The 20527-nt window shown below is 38.7% G+C and overlaps 1 protein-coding gene across 1 annotated transcript; it reads left to right on the top strand.

Moving 5' to 3' along the window:
- Positions 1 to 34: 34 nt before the first annotated feature.
- On the top strand, positions 35 to 19554 carry FCRL3 (Fc receptor like 3). Its single transcript, XM_067728264.1, has 13 exons — positions 35 to 104; positions 1028 to 1270; positions 1791 to 2042; positions 2279 to 2563; positions 3586 to 3873; positions 4182 to 4457; positions 10303 to 10581; positions 10950 to 11069; positions 16451 to 16478; positions 17355 to 17467; positions 17681 to 17749; positions 19285 to 19316; positions 19411 to 19554. The coding sequence occupies exons 1-13, from the start codon at positions 35 to 37 to the stop codon at positions 19552 to 19554; spliced, it is 2199 nt and encodes a 732-aa protein (XP_067584365.1).
- Positions 19555 to 20527: the final 973 nt, after the last annotated feature.

The raw sequence follows: 20527 nt of genomic DNA, 5'->3' as shown, positions 1-20527 counted from the left end.
TGGTCCTCCCAGCCAGCACTGCCTGTACCCATAAATGAGGCCTGTGGTGATGTGCCAACATCAGTGGTATTGCTACTCCGAGGTCACACCTGTTGCATTAGTGGGTGAGCAGACTCTCCTCTGACTTCTCCAGTCTTCAGTTCTTTCCCTATTACTGAATGCCACAGTGCAGAGGGGAAGGAAATATTTGCAGAAGGAAAGGCAGAGGCAGGAGGCTGATATTGAGAGAAACTCAAATCTGATCTCCTCTATTCCCTAAGACCCCTCTGTATGTCCAAGCTGGTGCCACTATCAAAGAACATAGAAATATCTCCTATTCACAGTGGAAAATGCTAGAGCCAAATCTTTATACATCTCCAAAAGAAGCTCATGTCACTACACTGTTTCAATTTCTGGTCCCATTGGTTAGTTGCAATTATATATACAAATATGATTATGCAAGCAGTCCATGCCCCTTTGTTCAAATTTTTTATATCCTGTATCAATTACTGATTATACTCACCTTAGGCGGAGAGTAGAAAAATGTTGCCTTCCCCATAGACTCTCAAATTAAGCGAAGTTTAAAAGAATTGTAAGTGAAACAAATCTTGTTCATTAGATATTAATAACCAAGTAGGTACTGGTTTTTCAGAGTCTAGAAACTGCTTCTGAGGTATATACATCCCAGGCTGACTTTTACCTTGACAGGAAGGTATAGGACAAGAGCACTTCAGAATCAGCCCACCTTCAGAGGCCCTCACAATGTTTGCCTAACTACAAATCATGTCTCCTGAACTTTTCTGAGCCCATACCAGGAACCTGAGACCTATCCCGCATGACACCTACCCACCCACTGCTACTAGGCAAAAAATGACAAAGAACAGATTCTGTCCCAGGCAGTTCCCCAAGTTGTGTCTGCTCCATTTCCAGCCCTAGTCCTAATAGGAATTAGCCCAGAAAAACTCCTAGTTGCAGCTGGGCCCTTCCTTACGCCCCACCCACCTCTCATTCACCTTTACCTGCCTTCGTCTTTCCATTTCCTATTCAGGAGTAACTCCAAAAGCTTTTCTTCTCCTCAATCCTCCATGGTCTACAAACTTCAAAAATGACAGAGTGACTCTCACATGCAGAGATTCCCTTTCTCCAGCCCAAGGAGACACATCTTGGTATCATGATGATCATTTGTTGGATAATAAATCTGAACAGATCCAAATACACGAGACTGGATATTACAAATGCAAGACTCGAAGATCCTCTCCCAGTGACCCCGTACATATGGATTTTTTATCTGGTGAGGAAAGAAAGGAGGGAGTCTCTGAAATTAAACCACTGGGCAGCATGTCTAAGGGCTATGCTAATGCAGGGAGCCTAGGCAGGGCTGTAAACAGGCATGAGGATATTTGATGTATTGACCCCAGTGGGGAAAATAAGGAGATAGGACAGCAACAGAATGCTGCCTTGTCCATCCTCTCCATCCAGAGAAGTATTGGTAAGTATTGGTAAGAAGTATTGGTAAGTATTGGTAAGTATGGGGGAAGTCACCAGGAAAAAGGGACTTGGGTCTGAAGAAATGTATGGTATAAAACTTCTCTTTTAACAATATGTATAAGGATTTCTTAAGGATATTTTCTGGAAATTAGTTCATTATCCTAGGACAAGGGAGAACTGGGTTTTGGGATCATGTGGAAATGTTGATGGAGGACAGTTGCAGGTATGTATAGGACTGCAGCTCTTTCTTCATGGGCAGAAATGAGAGTTTGAAGAAACAAGCATCAGGAAATAAATTGATTGCGTTCCTCCACTCTTTGCAGACAGACTGATCATCCAGGCTCCACACCCTGTCTTTGAAGGAGATGATGTTGTTCTGAGATGCCAGGGGAAAGAAGCAACAAGTGAAACAGTTTTATACAAAAATAAAAAAGAAATTAGGAAGAGTTCTATATCAAACTTCACACTAAATTCAGTCTCCAGGGACAATGGCAAATATCATTGTACTGCTTCTAGGAAAAGGTTTTGGGGAATGAAGAGAGACATTTCAAAACCTCTAACAATTCAAGTTCAAGGTAATGGATGCCCTCCTGTGGGTAATACGACTTGGCAGGGAAACTGTGTGAGGATTTAGGGAGGGGCTCATCAGTGGGGATTTCATGAAAATCCTCCAGTCATGGGAGGGAGATGGGAAGTGGTTCCACCTACTTGGGTCTCTGTGTTCCGATAGCTGGTGCTGAAAGCACACGTGCATCTTTCCAGGAGCCCTGAACCTCACTACCTTGGGAACTGTGTTTGTTCTTCTCTCTAGAGCTGTTTCCCCCTCCTGTGCTGACAGCCAGACCCTCCCAGCCCATAGAGGGGAGACCGGTGACTCTGAAATGTGAGACTTGGCTCCCTCCACAGCGGTCATACATTCAGCTTCAATTCTGCTTCTTCAGAGAAGAGCAGGCCTTGGCATCAGGCTGGAGCAGCTCCCCAGAGCTCAATTTACCTACCATGTGGAGTGAAGACTCAGGGTCTTACTGGTGCCAGGCAGAGACAGTGACTCACCATGTCAGGAAAAGAAGCTTGAGATCCCAGATACATGTGCAGAGTGAGTGTCTGTGGGGCTGCACTTCCAGAGTCAGAGCTGGGGAGAGGAGAGGAGAGCAATGACATTTCCTGCTCCCTAGGACACTGAACATAACAGAGAGGAGAATTTCAGCTGTCCTGGTATCCTTCTCTCTTCAGGTTCAACACTGGCCTAATGTCCCTAGAACATTCTCTTCCATCTAACTCAGTTAATAACAGTTATTGATCAGTTACTGGGTCCCCAACCCTGTGGGGGGGGTGGTTACAGAGACTTACAGGATATGTTCTCTCAAGAGTCAACAGATAGGGCTTCCCTGGTGGCACAGTGGTTGAGAGTCCGCCTGCCGATGCAGGGGACATGGGTTTGTGCCCCGGTCCAGGAAGATCCCACATGCCGTGGAGCGGCTGGGCCCGTGAGCCATGGCCGCTGAGCCTGCGCATCCGGAGCCTGTGCTCCACGACAGGAGAGGCCATAACATTGAGAGGCCCGCGTAGCGCAAAAAAAAAAAAAAGTCAACAGACACAGATGACCACATGCAGTCTTTAGAGGTCCCTATGCTGCTTCCGTTTGTTGACCTAAACATATTCCAAAATAAAAGTGGAAGACAAACATGAACTGGAATAATCAGAAAAGAATGTGGGAAGATGGAGGTGAGACTGGAGAAGAGTCTTGAAGGATAGGAAAGGGGTTTGAATTTCAGGATAGAAGTAATATTCTCAGGGTTCACTCTTATTTTGTGATCCATCAGCTCACCAAAGATTCCTTAGATATAAATGTAAATAAAATGTGACTGCAGTCAGCATTAGGTTTAAGAAGATCAGGAGCCTAGTCCCCACATTCCCCAAGAATGGGAACTGTTGTATGTGGTGGGAGGGGTGTTTCTGCCTTTATAATAACATGCACAATTAATTCCTTATTGCCCACTTTGGACCCCTGCTTATTGTACCTGCTGCTATGGGCTTGTTCGTGACAGAACCAGCCTTCTCCTTGACCCTGAAGTTTCTGCCATGAGAACCCTCATGTGTCATCTTGTGTCCTCCCAGGAGTCCCTGTGTCTGATGTAAATCTAGAGATCCGGCCCCCCGAGGGGCAGCTGATTGAAGGAGAAAATCTGCTCCTTATCTGCTCAGTAGCCAAGGGTACAGGGACTGTCACATTCTCCTGGCACAGAGAGGGCACAGTGAGAAGTTTGGGAACAAAGACCCAGCGTTCCTTGTCGGCAGAGCTGCAGATACTCACTGTGAAGGAGCATGATGCTGGGAGATACTACTGTGCAGCTGACAACATTCACGGTCCCATCCTCAGTAAACTGATTAAAGTCACACTGAGAAGTAAGTTCCCGATTCCTTCTATTCAGCCTCGGTTCACAAGCCAGGGTTTAGGCGTTCTATCAGCCATGAGGCTCTTTGGAAGAAGGCAAAGGAACAGAGTTGTGAAGATTTAGAAGCTAACCAAGGAATGGCAAAGATGACAAAAGTTGAAGATATTTTACTTGTGGAGAGGAACGTGGTGATGAAAACAAAATTATTTAGGATTACTCTTCATGGTTCAAGAGATATATCTATATTTAAGTTTCTTGAGTGGGGTTATGAGTCTGTCACAGCATCAGAGTCCTCTGACAGTCTACTATCTCTCTCAGTTCCAGTGTCTCGCCCTGTTCTCACTCTCAGGGCTCCTGGGGCCCAGGTTGTGGTGGGGGACGTGATGGAGCTTCACTGTGAGGCCTGGAGAGGCTCTCCCCCGATCCTGTACCGATTTTATCATGATGGTGTCAGCCTGGGGAGCAGCTCAGTTCCCCCTGGAAGAGCATTCTTCAAATTCTCTCTGACTGCAGAACATTCTGGAAACTACTCCTGTGAGGCTGACAATGGCCTGGGGGTCCAGCTCAGTGACAGAGTGACTCTCAGTGTCACAGGTTAGTAGGGGTGCCTGCAGCAATTACAGCCCAGAATAGACTGTGTCTTCTCTTTTGGGCTACTTGCTGGTGTGACATTCCAGCAGACTCCCCACTTTTTCTTCCTCTACCTGAGAGTCCTGGGATTCTTTCTTCTGACTCTACATTCAGGAACTTAGGCCATTCCTAATGGTTTTTCTGCATTTATCAAGATGGTCATATGATTTTTATTTTTTATTTTATTGATGTGATGTACCATGTTGATTGATTTGCAAATGTTGAACTACTCTTGCATACATGGAGTAAATCCCACGTGATCATGGTGTATGATCCTTTTAAAGTACTGTTGTATTCGGTTTGTTAATATTCTGTTGAGGATTTTTGCATCTATGTTACCTGAGATATTGGCCTGTAATTTTCTTTTTTGTGTGTTGTCTTTGGTTTTGGTGTCAGGGTGATGTTAGCCTTGTAAAATAAGTTAGGAAGTATTCCCTTCTCTTCAGGTTTTTTGAATATTTTGAGAAAGATAGGATTTACAGCACCTTTGAATGTTTGGTAGAATTCACCTGTGAAGTTATCTGGTCCTGTACTTTTATTCTTGGGAGGTTTTTGATTTCTATTTCAGTCTCTTTCCTAGTGATTGGTCATTCAGATTTTATTTTTTTATGATTCAGTCTCAGAAGGTTGTGTGATTCTAAGAATTTGCCCATTTATTCTAGGTTGCTCAATTTGTTGGCATATAACTGTCCACAATATTCTTGTATAATCCTGTGTATTTCTGGGCATTCATTGTTATAGCTCCTCTTTCGTTTCTGATTTTATTTATCAGAGCCTTCTCTCATTTTTCTTAGTGAGTCTAGCTAAAGGTTTGGCAATTTTGTCCATCTTTTAAAAGAATCAGGTCTTAGTGTTTATCAATATTTTCTATTTTCTTTTTAGTGTATATTTCATTTCTCTTTGAATCTTTATCATTTCCTTCCTCCTACTGACTTTTGGCTTCATTTGTTCTTTTTCTAGTTCCTTTATGTGCAAAGTTAAATTTTGGTATGTCATATTTTCATTTTCATTTGTCTTCAGGTATTTTTTCAATTCACCTTTGATTTCTTGTTTGACCCAATAGTTGTTTAGCAGCTTGTTGTTTAGTCTCCACATATTTGTGATTTTCCAGCTTTCTTCTTGTGGTTGATCTCTAGTTTCATACCATTGTGAACAGGCAAGATGGTTGATATGATTTCAATCTTCTTAAATTCATTGAGACTTGTTTTGTATTCCAACATATGGTCTATTCTTGAGAAAGTTTCATGAGCACTTAAGAAGTATGTGTATTTTACTGCATTTGGATGGAATGTTCTGTATAAATTTATCAAGTCCATCTGGTCTAATGTATCTTTTAAGGCTGCTGTTTCCTTGTTGACTTTCTTTCTGTATGATCTATCCATTAATAGTGGGGTGTTACAGTTCCCTACTATTATTGTGTTGCTGTCAATTTCTCCCTTTAGGTCTGTTAATAATTGCTTTGTATATTTTGGTGCTCCTATGTTACGTGCATATATATTTATCACTATTACGTCTTCTTGATGAATTGTCCCCTTTATCACAATTAATGTCCATTTTTGTCCTTTGTTATCTTTTTTGGCTTGAGGTCTATTTCTTCTGATATGAGCATGGCTGTACCCACTTTTTTTTTTTTTTTTTTTGGCTGCCATATGCATGGAGTATCATCTTCCATCCTTTCACTATGAGCCTATGTTTGTCTTTAAAGGTAATGTGAGTTTCTTGGAGACAGCATAGAATTGGGTCTTATTTTTTACTCCATCTAGCCACTCTATGTCTTTTGATTGGTGAATTCAACCCATTTACATTTAAGGTTATTATTGATAAAGGAGAATTTAGTATTGCCATTTTACCTTTCATTTTCAGGTTGCTCTATATCTCCATTTTTTTCTTCCCCTTAAGTTTCTGCCTGCCATTTTGGTTTTGTGGTTTTTTATGATATTTTTCTCAGTTTCCCTTTTTTCATGTTTTGTATCTCTGTTCTAGACTTATATTTTGTGGTTACACTGCACTAGGAGAGGTCTTGCATAAGACCTCTCCTAGATAAAATAGTCTGTTTTCTGCTGATGGAATCTTATCTTCATTTACCTATATGAGTTCCATCCTTTTCCTCTTCCCCTTTTATGTTTTTATTGTCTCAAATTATCTCTTTTTGTATTGTGAGTTTTATACCAAATTGAAGTAGCTATAGTTATTTTTCTGGCTTCCCCCCTTTTACCTTTATGCTATAATAAAGTGTTTAAAACCTATTCTGATAAAGAGCTGCAATTTTCTGATTCTGTCTATTTCCGTTTCCTCAAAGTTTTGTATACTTTTGCCTTTTTGTTTTTTGTAGAAGAGCTTCTTTCAACAATTCTTGTAAGCAGAACCAGTGTTGATGTATTCCCTCAGCTTTCATTCATATGGGAAAGTCTTTGTTTCTCCTTCATATCTGAATAATAACTTTGCTGGAAAAAATATTCTTGGGTGACACTTTTTATCTCTCAGTATTTTGAGAATGTCATTCCATACCCTCTTGTCCTGTAGAATTTCTGTTGAGAAACCTGATGTTAGGCTCATGGAGATTCTTTTGTAGGTTACCATCCTTTTTTCCCCCAGACTGCCTTAAAATTCTTTCTTTGTGATTGACTTTTGACAATTTTAATATAACATGTCTTGTAAAAGGTATTTTTGCTTTGAAGTAATTAAGTGTTCTCTTAGCTTCATGGATTTGTATATCCAGTTTCTTTCCTAGGTTTGGGAAGTTCTCAGCTATTATTTATTTAAATATACTCTCTGTTCGCCTCTCCCTGTTTTCTCCTGGGACACCCCTTATACTAATGTTGCCTTTCCTAAAAGAGTCAGATAGGTCTTGGAGAATTCCCTCATTTTAAAATTATCTTATTTATCTCTCCTCTTATACTTGTATCATGTCTAGATTTCTATCTTGAGATCGTTAATTCTCTCTTTCATATAGTCTGATCTATTTCTAGTGCTTTCCAAGGCATTCTTCTCAACATTTATTCAGTTCTTCAATTCCAGAATTCCTGTTTGGCTCTTTTTTAGAGTTTTAATATCTCTGGTAAAGTATTTCTTTTGTTCATTAATTTTATTTCTGAGCTCATTAATCTGGCTTTCTGAGTGTTCTTGTAGCTTGTTGAGTTTCTGAATGACAACTATTTTGACTTTCTTTGAATTCTTTCTCAGTTAGATCACAATATTTCATGACTGTAAGTTTGAATTCTTTCTCAGTTAGATCACAATATTTCATGACTGTAAGTTTGGTTTCTGGAGAATTGCCAGTTTCTTTTTGTGGTACAGTGTTACTGTGATTCTTCATGGTACTTGATGGGTAGTTTCTCTGCTGGTGCACTTGATGTGGTGACAGTTAGATATCAGAGGCCTTTCTTTTGTTTTCCAGTAGATGGTGGTATGGCATAAGTTTTTGGTTTCTCTTACTTAAGCTGCCTCTGGCTATGTTTGAGAGTAGTCACTTTCCATCCTCCCCTCTCTCTATAAGAAGTGTGGCTCTATTATCACTTCCTGTGCCTCCGGAGTTACTGTTGCTTTGCTCCTGAAGTGTTGCTGTTATCATCACCTGGTGCCCCAGGATGGTGGGCTGTTCTCTCGTGTCTGGGATCCCTTGAGTCATAGGCTCCACCAATGCAGGCAAAGCAAGGGGGTAGGGTGGGAGCTAGGGTCAGGCTGGCACCTATACCCTTTCTGATGTCATAACGTTTGTGGACTCTGCCGTTGTGGGTTGAGGGGCAGGGGCTGGCGTCATGGGGCACTCATTAAAAAAAATGAGTAAAGGACTTGAATAGACATTTCTCCAAAGAAGACATATAAATGGCTATTAGATACATGAAAAAAATGCTCAACATCACTCATTATTAGGGAAATGCAAACCAAAACTACAATGAAATACCACCTCATACTCATTAGGATGGGTACTATAAAAATAATAGAAAATAACAAGTGTTGGCTAGGATGTGGAGAAATTGGAATCCTTGTGTAATGTTGGTAGGAATGTAAAATGATGAAATCATTATTGAGAACACTATGGAGGCTCCTCGGAAAATTAAAAATAGAGCTACCATATGATACAGAAATTCCACTTCTGGGTATACATCCCCCAACGCTGAAAATATATTCTCAAAAAGATATTTGTACACGCGTGTACAGAGCAACATTATTCATAATAGCTAAAACATGGAAACAACCCAGTCCGTTTATCTGTTGATAACCCAATATCCATTATCAATAGATAAATGGATAAGCAAAGTGTGGTATGCACATAATATGAAATATTACTCAGACTTAAAAAGAAAGAAAATTATGCTACAACCTGGATGAATCTTGAGGTCATTATGCTAAGTGAAACAAACCAGTCAATAAAAGACAAATACTGTATGATCCCACTTATATAAGATGTTTAGGTTAGTCAAAATCACAGAAACAGAAAGTAGCCTGGTGCTTGTCACGGGGTGGGGAAATGGAGTATAGGGAGTTATTGTTTAACGGGTATAGAATTTCACTTTTACAAGGTAAAAAGTTATGGAGATGGATGGTGGTATTGGTTTCACAATGTCATGAAATTATTTAATACCACTTAACTGTACACTTAAAAAGTTTATGATGGAAAATGTTAAGTTATGAGCATTTTACAGCAATAAAAATTGGATAAAAATATATGAGGTGGTGACATGGGTGGAAAGGCACACTGAGATGTGCAAAGAATGTATAAAGCCTTACCCCTGAGACTCTTCGCATTTGGTCCAGGTCACTATATATTGTAAAGGATGTACAGAAGGGTGAATTATTCCCATTCAATGGATTGTCTCCATGTTCCCTCCCCTTTAGCCAATCTCAGATGCAAAGCAAAGCTTAAGATCCTTACCAAACTTCTCTTGCCAATGAAGCACACAGCTTATATCTAAAGCACTGCACACAGATTGGCTCATCCAGGTTCCCTCACAACTTAGCAGAATCAGCAATCTCACAGTTCACATTAATTAATTATTGATTAATAATTCCATATATTAATTAAAAACATAGTGATTTTCTGTTTTTCCTGGCTGTCCTATTTCTATAATCACAAAGTAAAATGGAAATCATATTGTTATTGCTGTGTCTGGGTATTTTGGGGCCAATCTGGATCAATTTTGTCATCCACTCATTCACGAATTGTTGATGAACTATTACATGCCAAGACAAAGTTCCAGCAGCCGGAAATACAAAAATGAACAAACAGATATGTCCTCATCCTTATGAAACGTACATTCTATTAGAGGAATCAGATATACAACAATGATAGATGATAGATAGATAAATAAGAGAGAGATACATAGATACATAGATTGATAGATGTTAGTGTTAATGCTATGCAGAAAAATAAAGCAAGGTAACTGGGTAAAAGGTAATGAGGTCCTACTTCAGATAGGTGTGGAAGTCTAGGTTTAAAGCTAAGTCTCAGGAGTCAATCAATGATATGGAGAAACAAACCTTGCTTTTAGTTATTATTTCTATCAGTAATAGTAGCTAACATTTATCGAGCATTTTACATACATGATTCTTATTACCATAGCTTGTGATATAATTATTATTAACTCCATTTTACGAAGGAATAAACTGAGACTTGGAGCTAGTAAAAAGTTTTTAAAACATCAAGATCACAGGGCTAATAAAGAGCAGAGACGGGATTTAAACTCAGGTTTTCCTGAATCCCAGGTCTATGTTCCTACTACTAAACTAAACTAAATATTTCTTTTATTAACTTATCTTGTACACATACTTAATTAAAGCTGCTCATGAACTATGTTGCTTCCCTCAGTTCCAGTGTCTCATCCTGTCTTCACCTTCCACCCTGCTGGGGCCCAGGCTATGGTGGGAGATGTGTTAGAGCTTCGCTGTGAGGCCCAAAGAGGCTCTCCCCCGATCCTGTACTGGTTTTATCACAAGAATGTCACCCTGGGGAACATCTCGGACCCCTTTGGAGGAGGAGCATCCTTCAACCTCACTCTGATGGCAGAGCATTCTGGGAACTTCTCTTGTGGGGCTGACAATGGCCTGGGGGTCCAGCGCAGTGAGATGGTGACACTCAGCGTCACAGGTGGGTTGGTGGTACCTGGGCTATAGGTTACATTTATAAGCAATAAAATATTTCTCCAATAGACTGTAGAAATTCTCCCAGTGTCAAAGAGTTATTAACATGAAAACAAGGCTTGAAGTTTCTGGAGACTGGTACTGATTTCATGGGGGTGAGGGAGGGAAAAGGAATACATTTTAATGTTAGATTCTGGCAATCACTCTCATGTGCTATTATTTTGAAAATTACGAATTATACTGTAAATGATTCAAATTGAGAAATCAGAACCTGGCAAAACCTGTCCTAATATATAGCTAGCCCCCACATACATGTTTTTTGTCTAGATAAAAAAATATTTGGCCCTGAACTCAAGTATAGGTCTCTTTACTTAGGGCCTTCCAGTAACAAAATAACGCTTATCACCAAGGGGGTCACTGCAGGACTGCTAAGTATCCTTGGCCTTGCTGCTACTGCTGCTCTGGTGTGTTACTTCAGGACCCAAAGGAATTCAGGTGAGTGACTATATCTTACTCTTTGATGTTGTGACTTTTGCCATTGCTGTAATAACTTGGACTTGTGTAGTACATCCTATAAAGGTCAATTATCCCTTTCCAAGTACTAAGCCCTCAGTTCTAATCACTGCCACTCTGTGGCAGTGACAAAAAGGTACAACAAATTTCTTAATGAAGTTACTACTCCATGTATTTAATTTGAGATTTAAATCAGAGAACAGAGTTTAGCTTCCATTTAAAAATTAGAAAGTTAAGTATTTACTGTTCCAACCCCAGTCCAAAGCTTACTGAAAACAAAAAGAAGGAAAAACAAAGTCCTCCACTTGTCACAACAACAAAAATAGACAATAGCCATAAGTACAAACCATAAACTCTGAGATATATTTGAAAAGCATATAAAGACAGTGATATTTGTTAGTAGATAAAATTAATAGATATTATGAGAATGAAATTAAAATTTTAATTTCTGATTGTTGCTAGTATATAGAAATTCAGTTGATTTTTGTACATTGATCTCATATCCTGCAACCTTGCTAAATACACTTATTAATTCTAGTATTAGTTTTGTAGGTTCCATCAGATTTTTCTGCATAGATGATCAAGTCATCTGGGAATAAAGATAATTTTACTCCTTACTTTCCAATCTGGATTCCTTTTATTTCTTTTTCTTGCCTTAATGGACTGGCTAGAACCTCCTGTACAATGTTGAATAGAAGTGTTGAGAATAGACCTACTTGTCTTGTTCTTGAACTTAAAGGGGGGAAAGTGTTTGGACTTTCACCACTGCATATGATAATATTAGCTGTGGATTTCTTGTAGCTGCTGTTTATTAGGCTGAAGAACTCTCTACTAATTGTAATTTGCTGACAGTTTTTACAGAAGAAATGACACATGTTTTTTCTACATTGATTGAGATGATCATATGATTTTATTTTCTAGTCTAGTGATACAGGTTTTGGATTTTGAATGTTGAACTGGCTTTGCATTTCTGGGGTCAACCTCACTTGCTTATAGTTTTTGAATTTGATTTGCTAAAATCTTTAAGAACGTTTGCACCTATGTTCATAAGGGATATTGATTTGGTAGTTTTATTTTCTTGTCATTTCTTTTTCTGGCTTGATGTCTAGGTAATACCCACTTAGTTATCACTTCCAGAATTCTTCATTCCTTTTTGTATATACATACATCCATATGGTATCATTCTCTCTCAGTTTGAAGGACTTCTTTTTAACATTTCTTGTACTATGGGTTTGTTTGTGAACTTGATTGACAGTGTTGCTGAAGTCTTCTATATCTTTTCTGATTTTCTTTTTACTTGATCTATCAGTTATTGAGAGAAGGGTATTGAAATCTTCAACAATATTTGTAAATGTTTCCATTTCTTCTTGCAATTCTATCACATGTTCTTCATGTATTTTGAAACTTTATTATTAGGTGCACAAATATTTATCATTGTTATGTGTTTTTGATGAAATGACCACATTATCCTTATGACCTTTTTATTCCTGTAGCATCATTTACTCTGAAATATTCTTTGACATTAATATATTAATATAAATAATGTTAGCATGATATTTCTTTTTTCTACCCTTTTAACTTATTTGTGCCTCTATTTTTTTTATTTTTTTTATTTTTGCGGTACGCAGGCCTCTCACTGTTGTGGCCTCTCCCGTTGTGGAGCACAGGCTCCAGATGCGCAGGCTCAGCGGCCATGGCTCATGGGCCCAGCCGTTCCGCAGCATGTGGGATCTTCCCAGACCAGAGCACGAACCCGTGTCTCCTGCATTGGCAGGCGGACTCTCAACCACTGCGCCACCAGGGAAGCCCTGTGCCTCTATATTTAAAGTGTATTTTTATAGATAGCATATAGTTAACTTGGATTTTTTTAATCTAATATGGCAGTCTCTACCCTTTAATTTTAAAAATTTAGACCATTTAGATTAATGTGATTATTGATAGGGTTAGGTCCCTAAATCTATTATTTTGCTATTTGTTTTCTATTTGTCTCATCTGTTCTTTGTTTTCCGTTTCCTTTTTTTTCTACCCTCTTTTGGACCACTTGAGTATTTTTTATGATTCCATTTTATTTCCTTTTTTGGCTTATTATCTATATAACTCATTGCTTTGTTATTTTAGTGGTTGTTTTAGAGTGTATGGTATACATATCTAACTTATCACAGTCTACTTTCAAGTGACATTTTATCACTTCATGTATAGCATAAGAATCTTACCATTGTGTACTCCATTTCTCCCCTGCCTGTTACATTGCTATTAATTTTGTAAACAACTATCTTTTAAAGAAGTTTACATATAATTTTAAAATATTATACATTTACTTATAAAGTTACCACTTCCAATGTTCTTCATTCCTTTTTGTATATCCATATGTTCATCTGGTATCATTTTCTTTCCACCTAAAAGATTTCTTTTAACATTTCTTGTAGTATGGGTCTGCTGGTGGTGAATTATTTCAGCTTCTGTATGTCTGTAAAAGTCTCTGTTTTGCATTCATTTGTGAAATATATTTTTACTGGCATAGAATTCTGGGTTGAAAATTTTGTTTTCTTTCAATATTTTAAAGATGCTGTACTGTCTTCCTGTGTGCATGGTTTCTAACAAGAAATCTGTCATAATCCTTGCCTTTTTCTTATGTGATTGCTTTTATTTTTCTCTCTGAATGTTTTTTCATGGATCAGAAATCTTTGAGTGCATAGACTGTTTTATTCAGTGCTTTGGGTGCTTATAAGGTTTCAAGACTTTATATCTGGAATTACTAATCCTTTACTTTCTGTCTTTCTCTGTGGTGTAACATGAACTCTCTTTTTCTGTCAGACCAAATGGTTCTGTTTTCCTTTTTCAGGGCTCATATTGAAAATCAAGCAAATAAACAAATAATTGGGTCTCAATTTAATGAAAGCTTTACATACTTTCCTTAATGATAGTGGTTAAGCATTGTCTTCTGACTTCCACTTTCAGGTCAATCAATGAGCATCCATCCTTCCTCTTCTTTGTATAAAAAATGGCATCATCATTTTATGACTGATATTTAAAGCTACTTAATAGTTTCTTAAATAATATTACATATACAATTATGTGTGTAGCACTAACCCTGATAGTACTCATCATAAAATCTGTCATTCATGTAGAGTCTATTATATGCAATTTTATAGTGTCTAATTCTCTCAGTTTTTCAGTATGTACATTTCACTTCAATTAAACCAATATCATTATAACCATATTAAAGATGAAGAAATGAAGATTTGGAGAAGTTAGACACCTTTCCAAATTCATGTGTATCTACTAAGAGTCAGAGTTAGGTCTTAACTGGGGTCTCCCTAGCCCTTGAGTCCATATACTCTCCATTACATCTTGGTGACTTGTAAAAGGCTGGTTGTACCTCCTACTTTAAAAATTACTTTTCTATCTCATTACCTATCTGGATGTCATTTATTAATCAGTAACATACTAGAAGTGCAGACATTAGAACCTCAGTATTGCAGTTGATAATATTAAAAAAACAGGTTGCTCAGTCAGTACAACACCAAATAACACAAGGGAAGGAAAGATTACCAATCATTATTTAATGTGATCCATGAGGGCAGAAACCCAGGAGATTCTGTCCTCTACATCTAAGGGAAATGTTTTTTTAAATAGCAAACTCAACTAAGGAATTCTGACAGTGTCAATCAGAGGATCTCTGCCTTTCACATCTCAAAATCTTGTCTACTGTACTTCCCTCATAGCAAAGTCTTCCTTCTCATTATTGACCAGTCTTCTCAGGGAAGAGCTCAGGCCTTTCAAATTCATCTAAAAGTGAAGGACTCTGCTCCTTAAGCCTGAGTGTTTCCTCCAAGTTACCTAAGGGAGTGATATATTTATTGACTCTATAACTGCTTGGAATTAAATTCCAGTAATGTAACTCTCCAAACTCCAGTCTCCTTAGCTGTATAATGGTCATAATAATAGTATATACCTTTTAGGTGCTATGAGACAATCTATGTAAACTGCTTAGCACAGTGCCTGGCCCATATATCTTTAGTGAATACTAGCTTATATTATAAATAGCCACCTTCTGGGTCTGTTTTCCTTTATGCAGATGAAGAGATAATCTGACTCTCAGATGCATCCTGGGACTTAGTTAACCTGCTTACAAGTAAGGGTATTAGTTGTTGATTGATATGGTTACAATGGCCCTGAGGAGAGAGATACAGGCCAGGATCACACTTACACACCTCTAGTTTAACTCAGGACACCTGGTTCCCAAAGATGGGGTTTGTAGGCATTAATCAGTCATTTTCCATGAGAGGTAAGGCTGAATATGTTTACTTTGGGAAATAACTTGTGTCCTCTAAGCCCAGTGAGACAGATATAGAGCCACAGATAAGTAGGCAAAGGGCAGAGATGGGAAACTGGGAGGAGGCTGTACTGGGCAGGCCAGAAAGATTTCAATATTTTTGTGTTGATGGAAAGCTGGCATATTTTCAAGGCTGATGGAGTAGGCTTCCAAATTAGGTTTACATGTAGTCACCTATTAAAAAATTGTCAACTTGTTTTTCTTTTAGTCCTCATAGTACATAGTTTAATTTGTTCAGTCGTTTAACAAATCTTTACTAAATATTTTCAAACTTCTAGGCACTGGAAATAGAAAAATAATTAAGACAAGTTTTGCGCCTTCAAGTAACACACCTTTTCACGAAGGAGAGAGTTAGAGGCAAACACAGAAATAGATAATTAAAATACAATATAGTAATTTTAATATTGCAGGGTTCTATGTGCATGGATATAGGTCACTTAATCCAGCCTGTTGGCATCAGGGAAAGCTCTGGAGGAGGAAAGATAAATTGGTATTAGCCAGGTGAAAGCGAAGGAAAGAAGGGGTATGGAGAAAACAATATGCACCCAATGTTGTTGAAATGGATTTGCAAGGTCAGAGATAAAGAAAGGTCTGGGCTTATTCTGGTAGTCCTATTGAGTCATACTTGTGTAACAAGTATTAATTTTAACCCCCCTCTAGGCCTCAGTCTCCTTGTCTCTACCTCATAGGGCTGCAGTGAGAATAGAGAAGTGGGAGTATGGGAAGCACTTGATCTAGAGTTAAATATTAAGTTGTCTCTCTTCTGCTACTTCGTCACAACTACTTAGAGTTCATGCTGCTATTACTGATTGAATGATTGAGAATAAGTGTGATTCTGTGCAAATGTCTCTCCAGACCCCACCTTCTTTATCTATAACATGACATAAGGGGTGGAGCCGGATGTTCTCAAAGGTTTGCCATAGCTGAAATCTAGACTGAATTTGATTTCTGGGAAAGGATATTCTAACATAGAGCACATTGTCCACAGAGATCACTTATCATCAATGTTCCTTTTTTTGTTTTTCAGGAGGACTTTCCACCACTGGAACACCTAGGTGAGGTCTCTGCTTCTTGTGCTGTCAGCATTTTCATTTTATTTATGCTCACAAGATAGAACATGGAATTATGTACATTAAAAATATTTTACTCATTTCCTATTAAAATTTCAAATTCTTATGAAATAAAAAATGTGATTAAGAAGGCCACTTTTGATCATAGTTGTGAATAATACTCACTTATACCTACTTATACACAGAAATAATGTTATTTACTATCCATGGTTAATTTATCTCCTTCCTTAAGTGTGCGCCAGTAGAGAATTGATCACTGATGTCTTAATGATATCATCTTTCATAAGGCTACATTTATTCACTCCCTTATCACTCATTTCCCCACTCATACACTCATTCAGGAAACAATTATTGAATGCTGGCAATGTTCAACTCACAATATTAACTGCAGAAGGAAATGAAATTGGAAAAAAATACTTTTCCTGAAAAGCCTTCATAATATTTTACAGGAAAGGTAGATCATTGTAATATGAGGTAGAAAACTGAAAGGAACCTAAAAAAGGACAAAGGTCAACTTCTGTGGAATGCAGAAGCCTTTGTGTACCAATGTTGAAACATTTAAACTTTTGAAAGTAATAAAAAATAGGCAAACACAAGTGTTTACTCTGTCAAAGGGACCTTGAACTATGTAGCCTTTGTCCTCTGACCTTGCCTCAGCTGGCCTTCTCTGTGATGCTGCCCTGGCTCTGTCTTGTGCCATACTTCTGACGTTTTCTCAAAAGAAGCATGAAGACTCAGAGTAGCAGCCATGATATTTTCACATGAACCATGCTGAGCTCTTCCTGGATATTGATTTTCCTGAGATTCTGTGTAATCCACAAATAATTTTCTCCTTTTTGTCTCTCTCCCCTTCTGTCACAGTTACAGTCCCAAGGAGTTTAAGGAACCTTCTAGAACCTCCCACACAGACCCCCAAGAACCCACTTACTCTGAACCACCAGACCCAATGGAACAGCAGCCAGTGTACAGCAATGGTGAGAACTTCCTAAGGAACAGAGGGCTCCTGGGAGGAACCAGGGAGGGAAGAGAGATTGAGCAACAGTCCATGGTTCAGTCATATTCAATATAAAAATGTCATTTCTGTCACTATGTCAAGGTTAGAAGGTGGTTATAAACTTGGTGACTGGGAAGAAGAGTTTATAGTGTGAGCTCTTGACTGCAGCCAACTGTGATCTATTGTTTTGCAGTGGATCTTGGTGAGAGCAACCTGGTTTATTCCCAGATCTGCAGCATCCAAGATACAAAAGAAAATTCAGGTGAGACACAAGTAGAGGTAAGGTGGCAGTGTTTTATCAAATCCAGCAAGGGGTTTTTGATCAAAGAGTCATCTCAATATGAATCCAACAGGAGAGGCATTAACTGCTCCTCTTATATTACCAATCCTATAATCATATCCATTCCCTCTTACCTGTCTACACTGCCACAATTACCCCATAAACTCTTTAAGGACAGACACCTTATTTCTTTGCTAATATATCAGTAGCATATAGTGTTATGCTTAGAAAATGATAGGCCCCCTCAAATTTTTCTTTAATGAATGAATGAACATAGGCATAATAAATGAACAATAAATGAACATAATAAATGAACAAAGGCATAATAAATTAAGTCTTTAATTATCTAATGTGTAGACAATTGTAATTCTCTTAACTGGTCTCTTTATTTCTAATCTCATTCTCCTTCCAACCTTGTAACGACCTGTTTCCAGTGTGATCCCTCTGAGATGCACAATTGATCACATCATTGTCTAGGTTAACTGCCCTCAGTGATTCTCCATTTTAAAGCATGACCCTTGCCTTCCCCTGTGATTTTGTCCCTCCTCTAAGCTCTGCCTTATGTCCTTACTTTAGCCATATTGAACTCTTAACATTTCTTTGATCAAACTGGGTGGTTTTGTGCTTTGGTGCTCGTGCTTCTTATTTGTCTTGTAATGTTCTTGCCTCTAGTTTGTCTGTGACCCTTGCTCACATTTCAAGAAATAATTCAGTTATCATCGTGAAACTCAGTAATTCCCACCAGCCCTCCCTATCTCCTAACCTGAGAGGAACTGATTACCCTTTGTGGCAACAGCATAGTTTAATATGTATTTTTATCTTGGTGCTCATAATACTTCTTGCATTTGTTTCCATGTCTGTTTCTCTATTTCTCTCCTTAAAAATGATAAGATTCTTAATTGTATGGACTGAGTTTATGTCATTTTTGCCACTTTATGGCTTACCAATGCTTAATAGAAGGTCATTGTTCACTGAATGCTTATTGGCTGAATAACTAAATGAAAGAGATCCAAAGAATCCCTTGGAAGGTTAGGAGAAATACACACACTGAATTTTCTCAATGTTAGCACTGCGTATCTTTGGCTTACTGGGCATTTTCTGTTTGGCCTTAGAATGCCAAGTCCCTATTGGAGCTGCCTCCTCCAATTTCTCTGTGCAAAGTGAAGTGAATCATATTTACTTCCTTCTCCCAGATGATCAATGTAGCCATAGAGGCCCTAAATAGTAGTAGGGAGGTGGAAATAACAGAGTTGCTCTGCTGGGGTTGTGATGAGCTGTGGAAAAAGGAAGATATTTTCAAGAAAGTCATTCTGGGCATTTTATGGGCAGAGGAAAGGCTTTATTGTTTGTGTGAGGATGAGATTCTTGCTCTGTGAGGGCTTTGGAAGAATTCAGCAGAGGAGACAGGAAATGAGTCAGCAGAGGAAAGATTGGCTTGGAATGCACTGTGAGTAGGTTGTAAGTTACAATGTATTACCCACAGTTTAATACTTTTCTTTCCTCTTCCCATTCAACAGCAAATTCACCAAAGAAACACTGGGAGGATAAGGTGGGTCATATTTCCTGGCTTGCTTTCCCCTCTGCTCTTCCTCACCTACATTTAGGTACTTACTCTCTGTGTTTTGTTTTTTTTTTTCCACTAGGAGCCTGTAGTCATCTATTCAGAGTTGAAGAAGGCACATCTAGATGATTCTGCAGGGCTGGCCATCAATCAAGACAGGGACCTTGAAGATGCTGCAGAAAACTATGAGAATGTCCCATGTGCACTGTCAGCCATAGACCACTAGCTCTGTACCCATAGTGGCTCACAGAGACCCTGAGAAGCAGCCTGTGTCATTATCTCTGTTATCTCCAGCCATGCTACCTCTTTCCCTCCAGGGCTCAGCATCCCAAGAGGCTGGGCTATAGGGGACATCAGGCTGGGTGAAAGCTCTGCCAACTTCCTCTGTGCCTGAGTCTGTGTATTATCTAGGAACATAGTGATCAGCATTTGAGTAAATTCTGCATTCCTTTCACAGTAGAGACACATGTGAAGGCAGGGCAGTTGGGCCTTCAGCTCCCGAGCCTGTTGATGAGAAAGGAGAAATGGTCTAGCCAGGATCATGAGGATGCAATCGTGACCGGTTGATCTAAGTGGGATCAAAATCTTTTTATGTACTATCTCTACATAAACAGTTTGTTCTAAACATCTTGTTTCCATTTTTGTGGGGTTGATAGTGGCATGGCTGATGTTCTGTTGTACATGCTTTGTTCCAGCTACCAAATTGGAAACAACCAAAAAGCTTTGTTCTATCCACGTATATACTATTTCTTCATGAACTATACATCAGTATTAAGATTTTTTAAAATAACACATTCTATTTAATGGGAGAGAGCTTCCAAATTGTCTGATTAGATAGTATAATGGACTGAATTGTATTCTCTCAAAATTCAATGTGACTATACTTGGAGATAGGACCTTTAAGGAGATAATTATGGTTAAATGAGGTCATAAGGGTGGCCCCTAATTGAATTGGACTGGTGTCTTTCTAAGAAGAAGAGGAGACACCAGAGCCCTCACTATCTTTCTTCATGCACACAGAGGAAAGGCCATGTGAAGACACAGCAAGACAGATATCTGCAAAGCCTGAAAGTGGCAGGAAGAGAGGTCTCGCCAGAAACCAACTCTGCCAGCACCTTGATCTTGGACTTCTAGAACTGTGAGAAAATAGATATCTGATGTTTAAGCCACCTAGTCTGTGGTATTTTGTTATGGCAGCC

Source organism: Pseudorca crassidens, chromosome 2 (genome assembly GCF_039906515.1).
Source record: "Pseudorca crassidens isolate mPseCra1 chromosome 2, mPseCra1.hap1, whole genome shotgun sequence".
Lineage (NCBI taxonomy): Eukaryota > Metazoa > Chordata > Mammalia > Artiodactyla > Delphinidae > Pseudorca > Pseudorca crassidens.
The sequence above is the reverse complement of the archived record's forward strand: the minus strand, read 5'-3'. Positions and strand labels throughout refer to the sequence as shown.

What these genes read in the sequence shown, in the direction of transcription:
- FCRL3 (XM_067728264.1), top strand. Translation starts at nt 35, where the DNA reads ATGAGGCCTGTGGTGATGTGCCAACATCAGTGGTATTGCTACTCCGAG. An exon ending in CAGGACCCAAAGGAATTCAG is followed by an intron (nt 11,070 to 16,450) that starts GTGAGTGACTAT and finishes TTTGTTTTTCAG; the next exon opens with GAGGACTTTCCACCACTGGA. An exon ending in GCAGCCAGTGTACAGCAATG is followed by an intron (nt 17,468 to 17,680) that starts GTGAGAACTTCC and finishes ATTGTTTTGCAG; the next exon opens with TGGATCTTGGTGAGAGCAAC.